Source organism: Podarcis melisellensis, assembly GCF_964234715.1.
Source record: "Podarcis melisellensis genome assembly, chromosome: 8".
Taxonomy (NCBI): domain Eukaryota; kingdom Metazoa; phylum Chordata; class Lepidosauria; order Squamata; family Lacertidae; genus Podarcis; species Podarcis melisellensis.
Window position 1 is genome coordinate 73,091,090 of NC_138540.1, and position 15,721 is coordinate 73,106,810.

The following is a 15,721-nucleotide window of genomic DNA, read 5'->3' on the forward strand; positions in this document are numbered from 1 at the left end:
GATGAATGTATGCACCCATGAGCATTCATGAGATGCTTTTAAAAATGAACAAAGAGACAGGCAGGCTGCCCAAACAGCAGAGGGTGGGGTAAGGCTGAGCCAACATTCAGTTTGTTGGTATACGCATATGGTGATGAAGCTTCAGAGAAAGAGTGAGCATTCTGGTGCTGGATGTGCTTTTCCTAGTATATCTGTGCTCACTCTTGAGTACAGTTACAGCTCATCCAAGACACATCTAAAGCACAACTTCCACCTAAAGAATCCTGGGAACTGTAGTTTAACCATGTGCCATGTGATCTGCCATCAATGTCACCCACACCTGGGTCTGTCCCAGTACCAACTGTTAGGGTAATAGGGCAAGTATTTAGCAGCTGAGAGCAGCATAAGCGGACAGAATATAATCCAGTCACCAAGTGTTGGGATTAAGTCTGTGAGATCCACCATATGGGACTGCCAAATGCCTTAGAACAGCAGATGGGGAACATTTATTGGCCCCACCAACATGGGTCAGTTTTGACAAGTGGGCGGGGACCTCCATCTGTCTAACATCAGGTTATTGGCATGTGGGTTGTTCCGCCCACCTGTCAAAGTTGGTGAGCGAGGGGAGACAGTGACCAAGCAGGATTGAACTCCCCATCTGCTGATGGGTGGAGCAGGAGGGTTTCAACCCTGCTTTCCGCTGCAATCCCCTGCGTCCATCAAACCTGCCCATCAAGGTGATGTCACCTGGTTGACAGCAGGGCATGGCTCCACAAAAACGGTCTTGCAGGCAAATATGGAACCCTTGGTGAGTCAAGAATGGCCCTGGGGAGTGTCCCCATGCCTGCCCTAACAGGTCCAAGTCTAGGTCGTCCTACAAGGCCTAGGTCAGGGCAGAGGGAACTGTTGGCCTCCAGATTTTGCTGAACTCCCATCAGCCCCACCCAGAAGGGTCAAAGGTGTCAGTTTGCATTTCTTAGTGCACAAAGCACTGATCTGATGTGTAGAGATCTTTCCTGTTCTAATTCATTCAAGAGGGCTCCTGAACCTTCTCTTTGTGAAAGAAACAAGATGAAGGTTCATGGTCTTTGGGTTATTCCTCCAGAGAAGCTGAGTACAGCTGGCTTAAATTGGTTCTCTTATCTCTTTCTGTTAAAGTCATGCTGACTATAAATATAGGCCAGAAGGGGCCTGGGACTGACTTACTTTCTCTTTCTATCTCTCTTCCTTCTGGTGTGATGTTCTGTACATACTATGCTTAGTGTTAAGTTTTGTTATAAGTTTATAAGTTGTAAGTGCTGCAACTGGATTTCTTATGGGCTGTGCCAATCCTGAATGTATTGGATTTGTGACCATTATGCTCATTTGCCTATTTTTGGGGAACTCTGCAACGTGTTTAAGTTCCCCACCCCCAGCTTGACAAAATGTCAGGGATACTGTGGAAACCTAGCCTAGTGCTTCTCAGCCACCATCAGGGTTTTTGGCTTTGATTCTGTGGCCTTCCAGACGTTTCTGGATTTCACCTCCCACCCTAGTCCATCTTGTACTTTACCACACCACAATGGCCTCGCTCAGCCTTCGCGCAAAAGGTAGGCGGGACTCATCCACGCAGAAATAGCCCGACGTCCCATTGGCCCCTGCTCTGTCAGCAGCCAGAACTGAATGGGAGAGAGACCTAAAGCACAAGCAAACACAGAGGGGGTCAGTATCAATGCAACAGCCATACCTACATCCCAGCACCAGGACCCAGAGAGATCTCCCCCGCCCTCTTGGTGCATTTTCAAGGGTCATTCTTAAAGGGCAATGAAAGAGGTTGCCTTACAACAGGAAAAGGCAAACTCAGCCCTTCAGATGCTTCGGGTCTACAACTCCCATCATCCCTGACCACTGGTCCTGTTAGTGAGGGATGATGGGAGTTGTAGTCCCAAAACATCTGGAGGGCCGAGTTTGACTATGCTTGCCTTAGAAGGGCCCCTGAGTGGCCAGGATCGCCCATGTGACCACTACAGGAAGCATTGCCCTAACTCTAGATTGAGTCACCCACCTGGGCAGAAGACTCTCTCAGCCCTGTTCTCCAATACCTCTTGAGGTTCTCCACGTATTGTTGAATTCCCATCATCCTTGACCACTGGCCATGCTACCTGGGGCTGATGGGAACTGGTGTCCAACAAAATCTAGAAAGCGCCAGCTTACCACCCTCTCCCCCCCCCCCAGCTTCCATAGAATCGTAGAGTTGGAAGATGACCAAGGAGTCATCTAGTCCAACCCCCTCCAATGCTAAAGCTTTGGAGCAGAATACAGCTGCTCAATATTGGCTGCTTTTGAGCTAAATATGCCAGGGATTCATCCTGCTGCCTTCTGCACCAAAAGCAGGTGCTCTGGCACTGAGCCTCCCTTCTCTGGCTCAGGGGAAGGGCATGCTGCAGGCTGCTTTGATCATGCCCTGAACACAATCCACTCTTTGGGGTGAACAAAACAAGACCCAAACATGACCATTTGGTTCAGCCCAACAGTTTGGGGAGGAAGCATGTCCAATCCCATCCGTTTTCCAAGGCTCCTTAGACCGGACCAGCCCTACCTACATCTCTCAACTGGTCTCACCTCTCACGCAAGTCCTACCAGTGGCCAATGTCTCCAAAGCCCTTCTCACACACTGAATGCAGCCACAGTTCTCATGTGCAGAAACAGGGGGATCTGTCCTCAGTGTCTATGTGATCAGTGTGGCCATCCACAAAGGGAAGCTCTCAGGAACCTGAGCTAAACGCAGAGCAGGCGGGGTTGCAATGCTGGGATGTAGTCGATGTAGCCCTATTTCCCTTTCCACAGGTGAAAAGCTCTACATGCAATTAATGCCTGGAAAGGGCTACAGACCCATGTGGGCATCGGTTATGTTGAATGCTGGCATGCGTCTTAATCAGGTTTTTAACTTATCATTTACTTGTTTTTTTAAGGTTTTAAATAATTGTTTTTTACTGGTGGTTTTATTCTTTTTTGCAAGCTGCTGTGAGGCTTCATTACAATAAAGCAGTGTAAACTTTTTGTGAAATAAATAAAATTATGATGGCCAAGTTAAAAAGCAGAGGAGGTGGGTGGTCCTGTGTACTATGTAGAAGAGAGCATCTCAGCTGGTGCAAGTTTTCTCCCTCTTATGTGACAAGGTGGGCTGACGAGGCTCCCTCTTCTAAACTTCTGCTCCAAAAGGCCTCCTCTGCTGATGCTTCTCTCACCCTTAGTCACCTCAGCCATTACCGTTCTCTGACAAAGTACCTGACAAATCCCATCTCCTCGCAACTGAGGGTGGCCACTTGGGCATCGGAGGACGACGAACAGAGCAGCCTCCACCTCCCTTCATTCTCATCGTACACAGTGAGGCGCAGGTCGCCGGAGCTCACCTGGACTGCATTGACCAAACAAAGGTGTCAGATCTTGGCAGGATACACCCACACTTCACCCCACACCTCACCCCACAGCCCAACACTGACCAATCCTTTCCTAATTCATGGTGGCATCTCCCACTTGCATGAGGCACTATGGCGCAGCCAAATTAGAAATATGACATGTTAATTAACAGCTAGTTTCTCCCCACAGCAGACCCATGGAAATAAATGACTCCGTTAGTTGTGCACATCCATTTCAATGGGCAAGGACTAGTATTGACTTCACCCCTAAATTTCCTAGCTCGGCTTCTGAGAGCTCCCCGAAATACTCCCGTTGTGCAATGAAGTCTACCTGGCATGATGAGCAAGTATATAGGCATGTTTACAGTAAGTTCAGGCCTAGATTTCGTGCTTCAGCTGATAGCAGATGGCCTAAATTATCCATATAGGAACAATCTTGAATGAATGTTTAATTTGATCTGCCATGGCCTCAGGATTTGGGGATAATTCAGTTGCATGGATTCTCACACAATTCCCCACATTTACCTCAGGACTGAACTTAGGAGGAGCCCTGTTGGATCAGACCAAAGGTCTTAGCTAGCCCAGTATCCTTTTTCATATTTAGGCCAATCAGGTGCCTTCCAGAAGTCCGCAAGCCAGGCGGAAAGACAACATCTCTCTCCAACTGCCGTTTTCAGAGGCCTGCTGCCATTGATAGCATATCCTCAATGAATTTGTCTAAACCCCTTTCAAAACCACCCAAATTGGTAGGCATGGCTTTATCCTGTGGGAGTGAATTGCCTGATTTTAACTTTGGCCCCATTCGTGCCTAAAGGGCTATGATACCATTTTAAACCGCCATGGCTTCTCCCAGAGAATTCTGGGAGGAGGAGTTTGCTAGGGGTGCTGCGAGCTGTTAGTAGACCCCTATTTCCCTACCAGAGTTCCCTGTGAAGAGAAATGTATTGCTAAACCACTCTGGAAACTGCAGCTGTGAGAGGAACAGGGGTCTCTCCCAACAACGCTCAGCACCTTTAACAAACGAAAGTTCCCAGAATTCTTTGGGGGAAGCCATGACTGTTTAAAGAGATATTGTAATGCTTTAAAGTCATGATGTGATTGTGGCCTGTGCACTGTTCCCATCAAACCTCTGCTGAAAAATTAGGCCTTTAAGGTACAGGAAAGAAATATAAGACTGGCCTGCCCTACAGGGCTATTGTTGGGGGTGGTTGAGAAAAGGCACACGGAACGCTGGGGGAAAGCATTGTGTAAGTACCGTATTTTTCGCTCTATAAGACGCACCAGACCACAAGATGCACCTAGTTTTTGGAGGAGGAAAACAAGAAAAAAAATATTCTGAATCTCAGAAGCCAGAACAGCAAGAGGGATCGCTGCGCGGTGAAAGCAGCAATCCCTCTTGTTGTACTGGCTTCTGGGATAGCTGCGTAGCCTGCATTCGCTCCATAAGATGCACACACATTTCCCCTTACTTTTTAGGAGGGAAAAAGTGAGTCTTATAGAGCAAAAAATACGGTAATTTATGAGATCAGCGATTTAGAGAAGACCAGTAAACTGGACCCTATGACATGATGCCATATGTAAAAACAGAGGCCACAGCTCTCTTGCAAACACTCACCAACATACAGGCTTTCACCTTCACTTCTGAGCACAGAAACCACTGCAATGGAGAGACAGGAGGGTGAAGTTAGAGCAGAGGTGGGAAACAAATCAGCTGGGGTCCCCATGCCAGTGGTGGGTGGGGCTAGAGTCAAAAGTGCAAAGGGTACCCCATTTTCTCTCTCTTAGCCACTCATTTTCCCACCCCCTCCTTGTAATCACACGAAGTTAGGCTGTGGGCCAGAAGTGACCCTAAGGTCGTTGGTTGTCCACCCCTGAGATTGAACAGCATTCATCTTAAGATAGGAGAAGGGTTGCCATATTTGTCCAAAATTTCTCGCAAATAGCCAGCAATTGGTCAGCAGAAACAGTGTCCAGGCGAAAGTTGTTTCAATGTCTGGGAAAATCCAGACATATGGCAACCCATGTTGGCAATGTTGATTTTGGTAATTTCCCTTAAAAATAGCTCTAAATGTTCAATTTTTCGCTCAACAACTTTGCCCCCTCCACAAAAAAAGGTCAACTTTGCCAAAAAAAAACCCAAATTTTCTGTCCAGATTTTCATTTTTTGAAATATGGCAACCCTAGATAGGAGGCAGAAATCTGTGGTTACTGTAGGGTTCCTTCCAGCTTCTGCTTGTTTGCTTCAGAGAATCCATGCACCTTTTGGTTTTTCTTGCAGCACTGGGACGTTGGCCTGCATTTCACATGGCAGTAGGCAGCAATGTCTTGAACATCATCCACAACAAATTCAGTACATCTAGATACTTTTCGGTAAGACTGTGGAAGAACGGCTTGGTCCTTTTACATGGTCCATTACCATGTGGTAGAGAAGTCAACAACTATCAGCTTTCTGTCTGAAGCTCAGATATGGTTTGCCATAGTCTTCACCATGTTTGCAGGTCCTGCTGTGGGTTCCTTAGGTGTAGTACTATCAGGTTCCAAACCCAAAGCTGACTTTGGCTCCTCAATGGCTTCTGGAGCGCTCCAGCAGAGCCATCTTCTGCAGGAATTCATACCACTGGGATGCTGCTGCCTGCTCGGAAACTCCCTTACACTATAGGGTTTGCCATTTCTCCAGAAATAGCCTGGCATTGAATCTGATACATTCTGTGACGTTAACATATGAGAGTGCTGGAGGTGAAATAGTTAAACAAGTTACCCAATCAGAACCCAGAGTGGTGGAGTCAGAGAGACTATAAAACCAGCTCTGGGAGGGGTGAAGAAAAAAGTTTGTTGGGAGTTGGGTGGTTGGTTGGTGTGGGAGTGAATTGGGATAGAGTCTGAGGGTAGGTTGATTTAGTGTAACGAAATAAGCTGAGTAAGTAATAGTTAGGAGCTAGGAAGACAAGTAAATATCTGAGAGGTGGTTTAGTGAGTGAGAGCAGGTAGCAGAAGTTATAAGGTCTGGACAGGCACCCCAGGAGTGTAATTGACTGATTCCGTTTATAAAACCACATGCTTGTTAAACTGCAATAAATAAACAGAAGTTTATGTTCCAATTTAACCCTGACTGGACTCAGTATTGTACCAGGTAGGGCCTGGGTGGTGGCAGTGAGAAAGTGGCGGCACAGGGATCAATAGACGGTGAAACGTCCGGGGACCCTGTGTGATCGCCACAGATTCGCCCTGTTTTTTTACCAGCTGTATGTGATTCCTGTTCCGGGGTTTGTTCTTACCCTGTTTGGTGTTGCATTTGGTGTTTAAATTACAGCTGTTTCCTACAGCATGCTTGAAAAGAGATGGAATCTTTTATGGGAAGAGTTTGGGGCAACTACTGAAAGTCCTCCTGGGCTGGATAGAGTTGGATAGAGTGCCCTTTCCTTGCACACGGAAACATACATCTAAAAGGCACACACACCCTGCAACTAGGATCACTGGTTTTTAATATGCACAGTGTCTTGTGAACAGCCTCTTCCAGCCCTGCAGAGACTCTCACCTATAGCCCAGCTCCCAACTCCGATCGCAGCCAAGAGAAGGAAGCCGCTGGCTACTGCAGCCACCACCTTAGGCGAAGTCCAGTTGCGTCGTTTCAGGCCCCCTGGAAGGCAGAGAGAGGTGGTTAGACAGCAGAAAGGCAACCACCAAACCACAGATGCATCACTCGCTGGCAGGCAAACTTAACAAGGGGGAAACTCCATGTGCTTGAAAGAGGTTTTGTTCCCGGCCGGACGTGTTTTGCAACAGATTGCTCCTTAAAGGCACACCTGCAGTAGCAATTCTCAACAAGCGCATGGGGCACTGTAATAACTGGAGGCCTTTGCCCCCACCTCTTTTTCACTGGTTAGGAAACAGAGCCAGGAGCCTCTCCCATTATCTGGCAGTACTTCTGCCCAGGACCCACATACCACTTGGATGCCCAGGTACGAGATGGCTTGCAGCTATATTTTTTTCTGTTTCCTGCTGGGTCAGAGCAGCAAATAGGGAAAGAGGAGGCACACCCTTTGGTATTTTCAAGTACCATACCCTGGAGCTCCTCTAGAAGCAGGAATTGGCTGGACAGCCAGGGAAACATTCTTAAGTCCTTATTGTGCATGCATTCCTGCTAGCTAGTTAGCTATAACCTTAACACCTCTCCTGAAGTTATGCAAACCGGCACCTGCCTGTAATTTAGGGAGGATTGCAAAACAGCAGCAGCAGCAGGATGTAGTCAAAATCACTTTGACTTCAGCTTAGGCAAGCTGTTAGAACTGAAATCAATGAGCTTCACATGCAGGTAATAATTTCAGCTTCAAATGAAATAGAAATCAGGTTTTCATTATCACCTGGCTCAATGGGAGACCATTACTGATGTGCCTCTCTGCTTTGCCCCCAGACTAAGAAGAAAAGTAGTGGGGTTGCAGGACTTGGGAATTGGATTTGTTTTTGCGGGACGCATCTCCTCACATGCAGGGCCAAATTTATCAATCACCTGACGTCGCAATGATGTCGGGAGATCCTTTTCTGCCCATCTGGTTTGAAATCAAACGACGGGGGCAAAAGCTTTCAAATGCACTCTGCAACAATCAGCTGGTTGTTGGGTCTTGTAGAGGCTTTGCAAAGGGCTCTGGATAATTGCTTGCCATCGCAAAGTTCTCCACCAGACACCACTGGGCAGTTCTTGCAGACTATGATCTGATTGTCTGTTCTTGCGAAACCCCTTGCAAAATGCTCTTCAGAGCTGATTGGCGGTGCCCACAAATCCCCTTTTGGCTGAGCCATGTCTTTACCTTCATCACATCTGACATCATAAGTAGTGTCAGGTGTAGTGGAGGTAGGTGGAGCCAGAGCCCTCTTTCCCATTGGGCTTAGTGGCGCATTGTGCCAGGGTGCCAGCCTCTCAGGGGTGCTCCAGCGAGTGGGGAACTGCACAGCTTTGCCGGCAGCCTCCCCTTTCTCTGTACGCCCACCAGCTGTGCCCCATCAACCATATGGCTGGCGGGCGGGCAGCTTCCTTCCCAAGCCTCCGCGGGAGGAGAGTGATCCCCACAGAGTCTTAGGAAAAGGTTGACAACTCTGGGAAATGGGGGGCGGGGTGTGCGGAGGGATCTTTGCACCATGGCTCCAGATATGCTTAAGACAGCCCTGGGTAGAGCATTGTCCAAAAGTCCTTGCAGGCCAAATGGAGTGGCCTGGGCAGCCTTATTAGGCTCAAGGGCTGAAGGTTCTTCACTGCTGCTGTAGTGGCTTCTTTCCAGTGGGTCTGGCAAACAGGTGACTCTGCAGACATTGCTGGACTACATAGGGCAGTATACAAATTTAAATAATAATGATAATACATTTTCACTCAGCTACCCACCACGATGATCACTCACAACACCAATTAAAATTTATAGCAAAGCACACTGGAAGAATGGCAGACAAAGGTGATTGACTACATGGGACTGGCGGAGATGACTGGCAGAATCCGTGACCAAGAAAAAGAAACGGTGGAAGAAGATTGGAAGAAATTCAAAGTATATCTTAAAAATTGTTGTAAAATTGATGAATGCTAAAATGTCAAGGGAAAGGAAAATATAGAATTACAGCTGTAATTGATTAAGTATGAGAAGAAGCTTAAAAAGAAAATAAATAATTAATTAATTGGTGTGAAGAGTTGTTGAAGAAATTTTAAAACAGGGATGCAGAAAAGGGGAGGTAAGGGGAAGTCCGAGAAGCAAGGTTTATGAAAAAGAGGTTTTGAAATTATACATGTTTATATGTTTTTGTTTGTTTATGTGTGTGTGTTGTTTTGTTTTTAATTTGTGTTGGAAAACTAATAAAAAATTATTTTTTAAAAAAATAAATAAATAAAATTTATAGCAAAGGTGGCAAAGCCATAAAACTAACAGCAACAACACAGATATGGAGTTGGTTTTCTAAAGCCTTGATAGAGACATTTTCACTGGCCGGTGTGTAAAAACACACCTGAGGTAGCTCAACCCTCTTGAAACAGGTGTCACCACTAAAAAGACCTTTGTCAGAAAATCAGGCTCTGGGAATCCAAGCAGCCTTCAGTATGGATGGGAAAGGTTGCTACTGTTCAGCAGTGAGGTATAAGTCTCATATACTGTCATTGGTGGAACCCAAGACAAGGACAGGGGCGAGTAAATCAGAGCTGGATTAATCTCTGCTCTGAGGACTCTATAGAGGCTCACAAGCTTCACTTATGAACAAGAACAACAAACACTCTTTGCTGCAGCATAGAGCCACCTGCAGCAAACCTAACACAACTCACCCTGTGGAATTTGCCCACCTCCGAACGGAACAAAAACCTAGAGAGAGGGTGCCAAGAGGTCACTTAATGGGCACATGACCTCACTGCCTTTCCCAGGGCAGCAGGAATCAGCCTGAAATGTTAATGTTTAAGTCCTGCTCTGGCTGGGTAGGGGTGGGGGGCTGGGGAGGAAAGCCTGGAGTTAAATGGAAAAAGGCATGGGAGGTTCTAGGGCCTTAAAAAAAAATTGCAACTCACCATCTTTTTCAGCCATTTCAGAACTGGTTAATCATCAAACCTGCCGGATCCTCCTTTCCGAAATCCAGGTCCTCCAGGAGAGGAGGCCTTTTTTAGGGGGGTGGGAGGAATCTGGAAGCCCTGTAGACAACAAAAGATGAATATAAGCCTCAAGAAACCTTGAACCCATCTGCCAGGGCTGAGTCGAGAAGCAGGCAAAGATAGGCACCTTCTCAAGATCAACAGAGAGCCTGCTGACCTAACAGGGCTGCCATGGTTTGCACAGAGTAGTCAAGAACATCAGATATACCCTAAGCAGATTCTCAAGTTTGCATGTTCCAGCTCTTACAGGTTGCAAGGCTGTGCTGTGGGTGCCAAGACCAAGGGCCCCCAAAATCCTGGAGCCACAGCACTGCCCATCTTTCCCTCGAGCATGCAAAGAAAGTAGTGGTAGTTCAGAACCATAGACCTACTACATGGAAGTTAACAACAGGACAACAAAAATGGATTTTACGCACTCTAGTGGTAGCCAAGAAACTGATGTTGATGGACTGGAAGAATAAAGACATGATCTTCCTTAATCAGTGGGTTGATAATATGATAAACTTGCAACCTACAAATGGACTGCTTACAGACGTAGACTCCACTTGGATAAATACAACAATTTTTGGAACGAATTCATACAAAATGTAGTAGGCTTTTAATATTTACATTAGTATTAGGATAATAATACCAAGTTTATAAAAGAATGTATGGGTTTAGGGTATTTTGGTATATACAGTCGTAACTTGGTTCTCAAACAGAATCCATTCCAGAAGTCCATTCAACTTCTGAAAATGTTCGAAAACCAAGTCTCAGCTTCTGATTGGCTGCGGGAGCTTCCTGCACTCAATCAGAAGCTGCATCAGATGTTTGCCTTCCAAAAAACATTCGCAAACCGGAACACTCACTTCCAGGTTTGCGGCGTTCGGGAGCCAAAACGTTCAAGTCGCAAAGCATTCGCGAACCAAGGTAAGACTGTATTTGTATAATGGTTTTTTCCCCTTTACACAGTTGTGTGTTTTGTTCTTTTTTCATTTTGTATCACTTTATTGCTTTATACCTTAAAAAATTCAATAAAATATCAATTTGAAAAAGAAAGAAAGAAAAGAAAGCAGTGAGTATCACCATCACACACGCTGACTCTACTTCTCCTCCGAGGAACAATGGGTGGCACACATGGTTCCCCCGTATTATTTCCACAGGTAGGTTGAGCTGAGAAAGTGTGACTAGCCCAAGGTCACCCAGGTAGCATCAGGACTGAGTCGGAATCTGAATCCTGGTCTCTCTAGCCTTCACCTACTGAACACTAAAAATGCTGAACACTTAGGCAGCATTCCCAGCTGCTTGGGGGCAGGGGAGCATGTACACATGAGGATCTCTCAGCCGGTGTGAGGAAATAATTGTGGACTGATGCTACATAGAGAAGATTTGGTCCTACAGGAGGACGCAGCCTCTTGTAAGAGAGATGTCAACAGTAAGCTCTCTTGACTTGACCTGGTTTGCATGACAACAACGTCTGACAGCTGTTGAAGATGCAAAGCTGCCCAAAGTACTGTGAATTCTGGATGGAAATTAAGCAAGAAATTAGAGAACTAGTAGACACCCATCTACTTTTAGATCCTTTAACGATGGTATTGGCAATACAGAACACCAGGTATTAGCCAAGGTTCATTTGCCCTGGTCTCTCAAATGCTACTAACTGCTTGCATTTTAATAGCAAAGCTGTGGGAAAAGAGGAAAGTTTCACACTTAAGGATTGTGAAGAAGAAGAAGATATACAAAATATAATAAACAGATATTAGCAGCTATGAGAAGGAAAGATCCAATCAGCGGGGGGGGAAATGGTTATCATCTTCATTGCACAGCAATCAATATGAAACAAATGAACCTGTAATTATGGCTATATGAAGTATGAGCTAACTGTAAAATTACATGTGATTGTTGTGTATTATAGAGCAGGGGGTGGGGTTTAAAAGGACTGGGCAGTAATGTGCTGCACTTTTATTTCATTTTCTGGCAGCCTTGCAGAAATGTGTTCCCATTTTTTGGTTCACCTTTACTTCACTCTGATGAGTCACTTTCCAAACAAGGACATGAAAGATAAGTTCAATTTCCCAGCAGCGCACCGATGTCCCAGCCGCGAGCACAGAAGACTGTTTTCTAACCCCTCCAGAAATGTCCCTTGTTAGAAATGAGAGTTCAGTCTAGAACCCAAGAGGGAGCATCATACAGTTCAGCAATTAGAATGCCCCAAGGGGATCTGCATTACCAGGAACAATGTTATCAAAGTAACTTTCTGCAGGCACTTTCCTATAGACAATGTTTACCCATGGGAACCAGTGGCGTAGCGTGGGTTGTCAGCACCCGGGGCAAGGCAAGTAATTTGCATTCCCTAACCCGTGGATTTGCGCCCCCTAACCCTAACCCCCAGATGTTGCGCCCGGTGCGGCCGGGCCCCCCCCCCCTGCACTCCCCACGCTACGCCACTGATGGGAACACCCAGAAGAAGGTGCTAGGCAGGTGTGGGGGGCATGTGTCCTACTTTACAGAAGACACTGTCTTCTATTTGAAGGGCTTTCAAGATGACAGTCCTCTGTTTCAGGTGTAAGGAACCTTTTTTCTGGGCGAGGACCACATGCCCATCTGTATGACCTTCTGGGGGCCAGAGCAACCAAAGTTCATTTTACCTTTGCACAGCAGGCTAATTTCTACACACCCCTCTCTACCCTCCATCCAGGCTAGCAAAGAAGCATAACAGCTCAAAGACACATTCCAGCCACGCAAAACCCCTTTAGGGTATGAAGCAAAGCCAGTGGAGAAGTGGCAAGGAGAGAGTCCCAAAGACCAGGCAGAGAGACCTAGAGGGACACATGCAGCCCCCAGGCTTGAGTTTCACATCCCTGTTCTCTTCTGAAGGCATCCTGTTTGAAGGACTGTCCTGTCCAAGACTGGCTGAAAGACAAAGATCTCTTTGTTCTTAGTCCCAATAACTAACTGAGGACCATGAGTTCACCATCCCATATAAGTCGTCCTCCCATCAATGCAGAAGTGCCCAGTACCTCCTTTGGTTTGGGGTGTTCCAAGCTGATGGGAGTCAGGGAGGTGACTGTGTCAGCTTGTCTTCCCTGATCCAGAGGTCCCTGGCCTAATACCCTGAATAGGCAACAATGAGATCTCTCTGTGTATATCCATCAGTTTTCCAAACAAAAATACAGTCGTACCTCGGCTCCCAAACGCCTTGCGAGTCAAACGTTCCAGCTCCCAAACGATTGAAAACCAGAAGTGAGTATTCCTGTTTTCGAACATTGTTTTGGAAGCCGAATGTCCGACGGGGCTTCTGCAGCTTCTGATTGGCTGCAGGAGCTTCCTGCGGCCAATCAGATGCCATGCTTCGGTTTCTGAACGTTTCGGAAGTCAAACGGACTTCCAGAACAGACTCCGAGGTATGACTGTAGTTATTATGCAGGTTCCCTACTCAGTGTTGCTGGCCATGTGACCAGAGTTGGTTCCAGAGGAGCAAAAGGCTCAAATTCACACACACACACACACACACATCCACTTTTAACAGTCAACTCTTTCCCCCAAACACCCTGGGAGTTGTAGTGTGTTAAAGGTGCTGAGGGTTGCTAGGAGACCCCTATCCCCCCTCAGAGAGCTACAATTTCTAGAGTTTCCCGTAAAGAGGGATTGATAGTTAAATCACTCTGAAAATTGCAGATCTGTGAAGGGAATATGGGCCTCTAACAACTCTCAGCACCCTTAACAAAAGCTATATTTCCCAGGGTGCTTTGGAAGAAGCAGTGACTGTTTAAAGTGGCATGAGACTGTTTTAAACCATGCCGGTGGGGTCTGGGTCGAGCCAACATTTTAATTTCCCACAATGCCCTCAAGGTAGCATTGCTCCAGGGCATTATGGGGAATTAAAATGGTAAACTGTCTCAGGTAAATGGTAAAATGCCCCCACCTGCTCTCAGTTCACCACGACCCCACCACCAAAGAAGGAAGCTCACCCAAGGGTACTGTATTGCCCAAACTGCCCTGTATTATCTTAGGAGAAGGAGAAGGCAGTGAATTAATTAATTCAGAAAAATTGTAATTTATTAATTCAAAAGATGTGGCAAGGGAGTAATTTATTATAGGAGGCTATCGAGAAACATTCTGGAGCAATCTTTCTACTAAAGAATTAAAGGATATTAACAATGAGATATACATGGGAGTGGGGGGCAGCTGCTTCCCTTAAATCAATAGGTAAAGGTAAAGGGACCCCTGACCAGTAGGTCCAGTCGTGACCGACTCTGGGGTTGCGGTGCTCATCTCGCTTTATTGGCCGAGGGAACCGGCGTACAGCTTCCTTGTCATGTGGCCAGCATGACTAAGCCGCTTCTGGTGAACCAGACCAGAGCAGCTCACGGAAACGCCGTTTACCTTCCCGCCGGAGCGGTACCTATTTATCTACTTGCACTTTGGCGTGCTTTTGAACTGCTAGGTTGACAGGAGCTGGGACCAAGCAACGGGAGCTCACCCCGTCGCGGGGATTCGAACCGCTGACCTTCCGATCGGCAAGTCCTAGGCTCTGTGGTTTAGCCCAAAGCACTACCCACGTCCCTCTCCCTAAATCAGTAAGAACACATAAAAATATATAGCTAACGCAGGTTCTGCCCCCCCAGAGGCCTGCCACCCCCCCACAAAAATCCTGGCTACACCCATGGAGATAGAACATTGCTTAATCCCCAATCCTTCATTTAAAAGGGGAGGAGCACACTTTGGGTTGCATTCAATACTAGCCCTACTCAGGGTAGACCTATTGAAGTTAACGGGCATGATTAATTTAAGTTCCTTCAGTTGGAGGCAAGCCAGAGATTTTAACTTCTAGATATCCACAAACCTGTCGGACCAAGTCAACCCCAAACAAATAGCGTCACGTTCCGAAATTCAGAACAGGCCAGAGAAACTGTTCAGATCGAATGCGATAACCCAAAAAAAGTTTAACTGGAGGGTATAGCGGGAAAGCAAAGTAGGCAAATCGAAATGTGGTGCATTCTGGCCCAAACTGGAACCCACTGTGAAACGGCAAGTAGCCCATGGAAATATTTTAAAAATAAGAATATCAATGTGATCATATTCCAACAAGCCCAGGGGTGGAATTGTGGGGTGTCCAGAAGGAGGTGGAGGAACACACGGGTTGACAAAGCAGGGCAGCGTTCGAATTCTGCTCCCCACTTCCCTGTGGAATGGGGTTCGCGAAGTAGCAACCGCGGAAGGGAAAGAAGCCCCTCTTACCTCGCTGCCCTCACCGGGGTACTTGCCTTCCCGCTAAGGGGGGCGCGATCTTCATGGCTGAAGAACCAGAGACAGGGCAGGTCTCCCGGGCTTCCTTGCGCAAGGCAGCTTCTCCACCTGGGGCGGCGGGAGGAGGAGGAGGGGAAGGGCTAGCAACCCGGGAGGAGCCGGGAGGGGGGACCCGGGCGCGACGGCCCCTTTGCAGCTGGGCAGACACCTGCCAGACGGAGGGGCGGTGGGAGGGAAGGAGCCCGGGGGGTGGGGAGGGGAAGAGAACACGCGGTGGGTGTGGCTAACAGGTGGGAGGGGCTTGACGCGTCCGGATCCCATCCCCAGCTAAAGAAAACGTGAGGGGTTTTTTAGGGCTGGAGGGGAGGGGAACAGCCTGACAGACACAGAGAGGGAGACGGTGTTTGGGGTTTTCAGAGGAAGGGGGAGACCCGGATTCCTGGGATTCATTCCCAGCCTTGAAAGTGAGTTCTTTAAAAAAAGCCATGACCGGACACCTGGGTCC

At 47.2% G+C, this 15,721-nt stretch overlaps 1 protein-coding gene across 1 annotated transcript in view; it reads right to left on the reverse strand.

The window, feature by feature from the left end:
- Positions 1-15,403, reverse strand: part of HPN (hepsin) — a 29,460-nt gene extending 14,057 nt beyond the window's left edge. Inside the window, exons 1-6 of the mRNA XM_081920769.1 lie at positions 15,208-15,403; positions 9,907-10,026; positions 6,913-7,014; positions 4,993-5,034; positions 3,247-3,376; positions 1,532-1,654 (exon numbers count right to left, since the gene is read on the reverse strand). Of these exons, the coding sequence (XP_081776895.1) occupies positions 1,532-1,654; positions 3,247-3,376; positions 4,993-5,034; positions 6,913-7,014; positions 9,907-9,922 (413 nt within the window). The 5' untranslated portion in view covers positions 9,923-10,026; positions 15,208-15,403. The remainder of the gene's footprint in view (positions 1-1,531; positions 1,655-3,246; positions 3,377-4,992; positions 5,035-6,912; positions 7,015-9,906; positions 10,027-15,207) is intronic.
- Positions 15,404-15,721: the final 318 nt, after the last annotated feature.